This window comes from Echinops telfairi, unplaced genomic scaffold (genome assembly GCF_000313985.2).
Source record: "Echinops telfairi isolate 266 unplaced genomic scaffold, ASM31398v2 ScPeMD7_70;HRSCAF=299, whole genome shotgun sequence".
NCBI lineage: Eukaryota > Metazoa > Chordata > Mammalia > Afrosoricida > Tenrecidae > Echinops > Echinops telfairi.
This window is the reverse complement of record NW_022103968.1, coordinates 28344032-28350961: the sequence shown is the minus strand read 5'-3', so window position 1 is coordinate 28350961 and position 6930 is coordinate 28344032. Positions and strand designations below refer to the sequence as shown.

The following is a 6930-nucleotide window of genomic DNA, read 5'->3' as shown; positions in this document are numbered from 1 at the left end:
GTCGTCCTCCAGGGCTGGTGGGTCAGGATGTGCTCCACTCTCTCTTCCTCCCCAAATGCTCCCATTTGCTCTGATCAGACATGCCCCTTTCCCCTAACTGCAGCTTCATTGCCGTCCTCTCAAGTAGCTTCTTCTGCGGGGAGGGCTGTTGTCCACATAGCTGACATGGGGCCGAACCCTCAGACCCCTCCACTGGCTCCCCACTCCTTGCCAACAAGCTGCATTCGTCTGGCACTGGCTTTAAATCTGGTCCTTTCCCCGGTGGTCGGCCACTAATTCAGGTGCAGAGCTGTACGTCACCACTAGATGGCGCTCGCCCAAGTCTCAGCCCTGCGTCCTCTGAGGCGCTGGGTGATTGTCTTGCACAGTCCATCTCTATGGTTTCTGTTGTGGCTCTATCCGGAATAGGCGGTGCTTCCGCTTCCGGTGGGGCCGGCCGTAGCGGCGGAGATGGCGGCGGCTCAGGCGGGGGCTCTCTCCTCGGGCTCTGTAGGGCCCCGGGAAGAGGCTGAAGCCCCCAACTCCGCCTGGGATGAGTCACAACTGCGCAGTTACAGCTTTCCTACCCGGCCCATCCCGCGGCTGAGTCAGAGCGACCCTCGGGCCGAGGAGCTGATTGAGAATGAGGTGGGGGCGGGGCCGCGTCCAGAGGACAAGGGGGTCCCGGGTGGGAGGAGAGGTGGGAGGCGAAAGCTGAAAGAGGCGGTCAAGGACAGTGAGGTTCTGCTTTAAGGGCAGAGGGAGGAGGAAGCGAAGTAAGTTTGAGGGGTGAGGGGTTCGTGCTCATCAGCGGAAAGAACCCTGTGGTTGGGAAGTAGTTGGGTTCTGGGATAAGGACTGGCCCGCTCCTTGGGGGTGACTTCATTTGTTTCGTGTCGCTCTTCTGTTTTGTTTTCACTTGATGGTCGCCTCACTTAGGAGCCCGTGGTACTGACCGACACTAATCTTGTGCATCCGGCCCTGAAATGGGACCTCGAATACCTGCAAGAGAATATTGGCAATGGGGACTTCTCTGTGTACAGTGCCAGTACCCACAAATTCTTGTACTATGATGAGAAGAAAATGACCAATTTCCAGAACTTTAAGCCGAGGTCTAACAGGGAGGAAATGAAGTTTCATGAGTTTATTGACAAGCTGCAGGATGTACAGCAACGAGGAGGAGAAGAGCGGTGAGTTCGCAGATCTTCGTTTTTCCTTGCCCGGACTTAGTGGAGGGCCCCCGGTGCCCTAGCGGTACCGCCCGTAGGTTGCTGCCACCAGGTCCGCTGTTAGAAACCGCCAGCCCTTCTGTTGGAGAAAGACCAGGCTTTCCACTTTTGAAAAGTTACTCGTCTCCAAACGCCCCCGGGGCAAGTTCCCTGTGAGTCAGAATGGGCTGAATGGCTATGAATTGGGTTTTTGGTACTTGTCTGAAGGTCTGGTGGAGTTGGGTAAGTAGAGATTGGCATCGGCATTTCAGGATTCCTTCCTTCTGAGTGAGTAGTTTGCTCATTCAACCCATGAGGGGTTTGGGTTGTGAAGGGATGCTTGGGCTTACAGCCCAGACTTTAGCCATAGTGAGGATTACACTTGAACTTTGTTTCTGTAGTTCTTTGTCTCCCCCCCCCCCCCAACTCACAGTGACTGAGATTTAGAGTCAGGTAATGACTGAACCAAATGAATGAAGATGGCCAGGTGAGAATGAAGCTGGCGCTGAAGGCTTATGCCATGCCCCAAGCCATTACTTGACTTAGCATTGAAGGGAAGCCAGAAACCAAGATTTTTATTGAGAACCTGATTTTTAAGTTTGGGTAACTAATAAAATATTTTGAAAATGCTGCCTGGAGGCCAAAGAAAAACCTGGATTAGATTTATCCCTGAGATTGCCTGTTTACAACCTTTGCTCTAAAATGGTAGGCTGGCTGCAGACAAGGGGAAAGTAAATGTGTAGATTGTTGTGATTCTGGGGGGAAGGCCCTCAGCTTCCCTCTAGGGGAGATCAGATTAGCTTGGGAGTGGTGGCGCATTATCAGCATTCCAGATTGTGCCAGTGGTAGTACACACACTTCTGCAAGAGTGATTCTCTCTCTGGCGCTTATCCTGACTTGTGCACAAGGCCTCTCTTGTAGGCACCGGACAGCATCCCTTCCTCAGGAGAACTGCCATCCCTGAGTAGCTTTACAAATGAGTGAGAACTGCCATCCCTGAGTAGCTTTACAAATAAGTGAGTGGCCACACATTTGGTGCCTCACCCAAGGCTTCTTCCTCATCTCCTGCCTCAAGAAGGAGTTCAACTTGCCTCTCTACCAGCAATGTGTGGCTAGTTGAATGGATCTGAAATAACTTTTTCTTCTTTAAAAGGGACTTTGACCGAAAGAATTTCCAGGGTCCTAAAAATTGGTTAGTTTAGTCATCTCATTGCACTAATTGCCTCAAACTTAACAGCACACACACAGAGCGAGAGCATGTTGACAGAGAACTTGCTATAAATGATGCTGATAGAGTAGGTGATCCCACTGGATCAGCATGTGCCCTGGAATGAGTGGAGTGCGAAATAAGACGCATGAATCTTCTGGTTCTTTGGCCATTTTTAAGTGTCTTGTCCCCATCAGTGTTACTTGCTCTTGGGTGGGCTCTGACTCGTGGCAGTCTTCTAATGCACCTTACACACTGAGGAGCTAGGCAGTGTGACCCCTCTGAGCCTTTTGGAAGGACCTTCTCAGAGCAGAGTCACTATCTTTTGTATTCTTCAAGCTTGTCATTTTGTTAATATCTCTTGTTTGGCCAACTGGGTCTGGGTTCCAGGTCCCCGAAGTAACCTCGGACCTTTCTCAGGCAGGTTAGGGACCCTGGGCTTGTGGAAAGCCCGATGAGGTATTTTCTGGCTTACTTCAGCTTAGAGGGCTCTGCGGATTGGTGGCTCGTTGGAGGTTGGCCCAAAAAGATGGAGGCAGGGGGAAGACATTGGGAAGTTTGCAAGAGTTAAAGACAGCAGAGGCAAATACTGACTGCTACAGACACAGTTTAAGAAAATAAAAAAGATTGGTGGCTGAAAGATAGTGTAGGCTCAGTGGCTTAAATCAACAAGCTTTGTTTCTCCCTCCTGTGGCATGTTCATCACAGAGCTCCTGGGGGCTCATCATTTTCACTCCAAGATTGCCCCAGCCAACACCTGTCTGGAACTTGGCTGTGGTGGTAGTGTCTCCTGGTACATAAAAGTTAGAATTGGGGAATAGCACCAGTCACTTCTGTGGCTCATGCAGTGGCCGGAGAAGATTAAAAGAGCAAGCCTGACTTCAGGGGGTTGCAGAAAATGATTCTCGCCCTGGGAGGGACCTTGTTTTGGGGAGTGGCCATTCAGTCTCCCAGTGGCCATCAAGGATGAACAGGAGCTGGTCATCTGGTCTGGAGAGGCACGAGGACAAGATCAATTTGTCATCATAAGATCTGCAGCTAGGCTTCCAGGAGTCTAGAAATTTGTAAGAAAAGTTGTATGTGTATGTATTTTGGGGGGAAGCTGGCTGAGGAGTCTTAAAGGATTTAGGGTATGACCTAGACAAGACTAAGAATCACTGTTTTAAAGTACAAACACTCTCTGATGTGTCGGTACTCCTGGAGGTCACTCTCTCCAGGCTCTGTCCAGGCGGCATAGGAGAGCACAGGGCTCTGCCCCGTGATGTGCAATCCTTTTCCACAACGTTGGCGATCAAGCCGGGCCTTGAGCCTCTGCCAGCATAGTCCTGCAGTTTCTCAGGACAGTGACTGAGGAGACACACCACGCAGGAAACAGCTCTCTGATACTCCCCACCTGAGTCTAGGTTCTGTTTGATGAGTTAGATTTGTTTTCCACTTGTAGGTTTTTTGCAGGAAAATAATAAAGTGAGAAAGGTTGATGTTGAAAGAAAGATGGGAGTTATTCTCTGAGCGTCTGTGTGGGCTCGGCGGGGGTGGTGGTGTGGATTTGGAACTGCGCTTGTCTTTCCAGATGGAGGGTGGGCTGTGTGTGCATGCACTAATGGGCTGTTCTTCTCGGGACGTAGGTTGTATCTGCAGCAAACACTGAACGACACGGTGGGCAGGAAGATTGTCATGGACTTCTTGGGTTTTAACTGGAACTGGATTAATAAGCAGCAGGGAAAGCGTGGCTGGGGTCAGCTGACCTCCAACCTGCTACTCATCGGCATGGAAGGTAAGCAGTCTCTGGGAGCAGTGTGGCTTTAAGCCACACCAACCTGCTTTGCGTACTGTCTTCAGCACTTGTTAGCCCCATGACTTTGAACCCAGCTCTTGATTTCCTTAAGCCTCGGCCCTTTTCATCTGAAGAGTCACTGAAGATAAAATGCGGTTGTGTGTCAGGTCTTAAAGGTAGTGTCATGTACTCAGTCTTAAGGGTTAGTTTCCTTTTCCCTCCTTTAAATGCTGCGTGAGAGTTCCGTCAGATACTAAGGGCCCCAGCTGCTCGGCAGGAGAAAGATGAGGTTTCCTTCTCCCATAAAGAGGTACAGCCTGGGAAACCCACAGGGCCAGTTCTGCCCTGTCTAGGGTCGCTCTGAGTCACAGTTGACGCACCGTGATGCCGAGCAGAAGGACCGCCAAAATCGTTCTGAGGTCTCTTGGATCTGCCTATATTCAGAAGATTTTTGTCCTCTTGAAACAGGAATCCCCTCTTTCCCCCCCCCCTCCCCCCCCCCCCCCCCCCCCCCCGCTCCATTTAGTAATTTTAGCGTTATCTTTTGAATAGATAGGCATTCATGGGGTTGAAAATTCTGAAGGTGATAGATGGGTCCTCCAACACCCACTGCTTTTGAGTCGCTCCCACTCGTAGTGGCCGAGTTAGATAGGGTCCCAGCCTTGGCATCTTCACCGCTCTCAGAGCAACTGGGGCATCAGGGGCACCAGCGTTGGGTGCTTACGCAGAGAGCACCATCAGGGCTCCTCTTTAAGTGGGCGGGCCGTGATCAATCTCTTCTACCCCATCTGCCAGCCTCCTAGTCCCTCCCTCCTTGAGAGCACCCTGTGTTGGTTGCATCCCAAGGCTCGTATGCATACAAAGAAAATGACACAGCTAATGTTTTTTGTTGTATTCTTCTGGATCTAAGGAGATACCTGTAAACTCCCAGCCAGCTACTTAGGAGCAAGACCCTCTCCCAGTCTTAGTCATATTTTTATTTCTGGCATTAACTCAGTGCCTGGGGGTAGTAGCTACTTAGTAAGTAAATGGTCAGAAAACTGGTTTGAACAAGGTAGCAGATCTTGTCAACAACGGGGTCATTCTTTTTTCTGGATACTTTTACTGGGGGCTCTTACATCTCTTATCACAATCCATACCTTCCTCCAGTGTGTCAAGCACATTTGCACCTATGCCACCATCATCATTTTCAAAGCATTCTCTTCCCTCCTGAGCCCCTGATATCAGCTCCCCATGTCTTCCCTCTCCCTCCCCCACCCGCCCTCCTTCACGAATACTTTATTGTAGAGTAATTCTTTATTGTCATTCTCCACTGGGCTCTCCTCCCCCTTTGACTGCTCTCAGTTCAGACTCGTTCCTTTGCCTCTTATTAATACAACTTAAGAATTGTCACTTAATTGCCACTTTGTAACCGATTCTTTTTTTTTTTTTTTTAATTTTATTTTCTGTTAAACTCTTTTACTTTGTAACCAATTCTTGCTCGATCCCTCTGGACTCAGTTCTGCTCCTTCATTCCGCATTTCCTATGGTGTGTGCAGAATAGCAGACCCATCGGGTAGAAGGGAGAGCAGCTCCCCTCGGTGGGTCCCCGTACTCTGTGCTCTCAAGCTGCTGTCACAGCGTGCCCATGCCAAGCTGGGGAGGTTTTCTGAACCCCATCCCCTGTAGGGAGAGGTGTGTGCTCAACCCAGAAGGCTTGTGCACAGGGTAAGCAAGAGATGTGGCCTTAGCCACGAAGGAGCAGGTCACACACACATAAGCCAGGGCAGAATGAATTAAAGGTGGCTACCTTGTCCTCTCACAAAGTGTCCGTCACCTGCTTCAGGTAGGTGGTTAGGGTTCGCCCCTTGAGACTCAGCTGCCCCAGTGTTAAATCGAGTGGCTCGCTGCATTGGTGTGTTGCAATGAGAGCAAAAGTTGAGAACCTTTGAGCTCAGGAAGGGTGACCTAACACAGTTCGTATTCACACAGCTTCAGATAACTGGTTCACCCTATCAATGAAGCTCATGCATTGTTAACTTCCCTAGTTTCTGTTTTGCCGCCCTTGAATTTTTGCCATAGTCAATAAGGAGTGTACGTGCGCTCAGCATGCTCCTTTACCAGGCTGATAGTGTGCCATTTTTATGAGCTAGTTCTCTCCAGTGAGAGCAGTCAGTAGCCCTCATATAGAAAAGTCTACACTGATACTGATCAGTGTAGTGGTTGCTCTTAACCGTAGTGGTTGCTCGACTTAATACCCAGTAAAAGTGGAGCACTGAATTTGCTTAAAGTTATCATTGCAGTTACTCTGGTTCTGCTTGAAATGTTGGTTAGACCTCTTAGCTGGGCGGGCCCCTTGCTCTTCTAAAGAGGGCTGGGCCTTCCGATGCCCTGTAGAGCCCCTGCTCTGGATGAGAACATGTCTTTCCTCCCGCAGGAAATGTGACACCTGCGCACTATGATGAACAACAGAACTTCTTTGCTCAGATCAAAGGCTACAAACGATGCATCTTATTCCCGCCAGATCAGTTTGAGTGCCTCTACCCATACCCCGTCCATCACCCGTGTGACAGACAGAGCCAGGTGAGCATGTGTGGTCTGAGGAGGGTGTAGAACTCCAGAGTCTTAAGTGCAGCCAGCCCTTGATCCCAAAGGAATTCCATCTATCCCTTTGTCTGTGGTGGTATGTTGGGGTCAGATTACAGGCAGGTCTTGCCTTACAGACGAACCCAGAGGGCAGTTTCATAATGTAGCTCACATATTCGAGGCCCAGGTGTGCGTCC

The 6930-nt window shown here is 50.0% G+C and overlaps 1 protein-coding gene and 1 non-coding gene across 2 annotated transcripts in view; both read left to right on the top strand.

Annotated features, from left to right (window-relative positions):
* The first annotated feature begins 450 nt into the window (after positions 1-450).
* HIF1AN (hypoxia inducible factor 1 subunit alpha inhibitor) overlaps positions 451-6930 on the top strand; it is a 10548-nt gene continuing 4068 nt past the window's right edge. Inside the window, exons 1-4 of the mRNA XM_004700991.4 lie at positions 451-627; positions 919-1169; positions 4020-4168; positions 6585-6730. Coding sequence (XP_004701048.1) covers positions 451-627; positions 919-1169; positions 4020-4168; positions 6585-6730 — 723 coding nt within the window. The remainder of the gene's footprint in view (positions 628-918; positions 1170-4019; positions 4169-6584; positions 6731-6930) is intronic.
* Positions 3575-3771, top strand: LOC115870000. The gene has a single exon (XR_004046472.1). It is a non-coding gene; the product is annotated as a small nucleolar RNA SNORA73 family (small nucleolar RNA).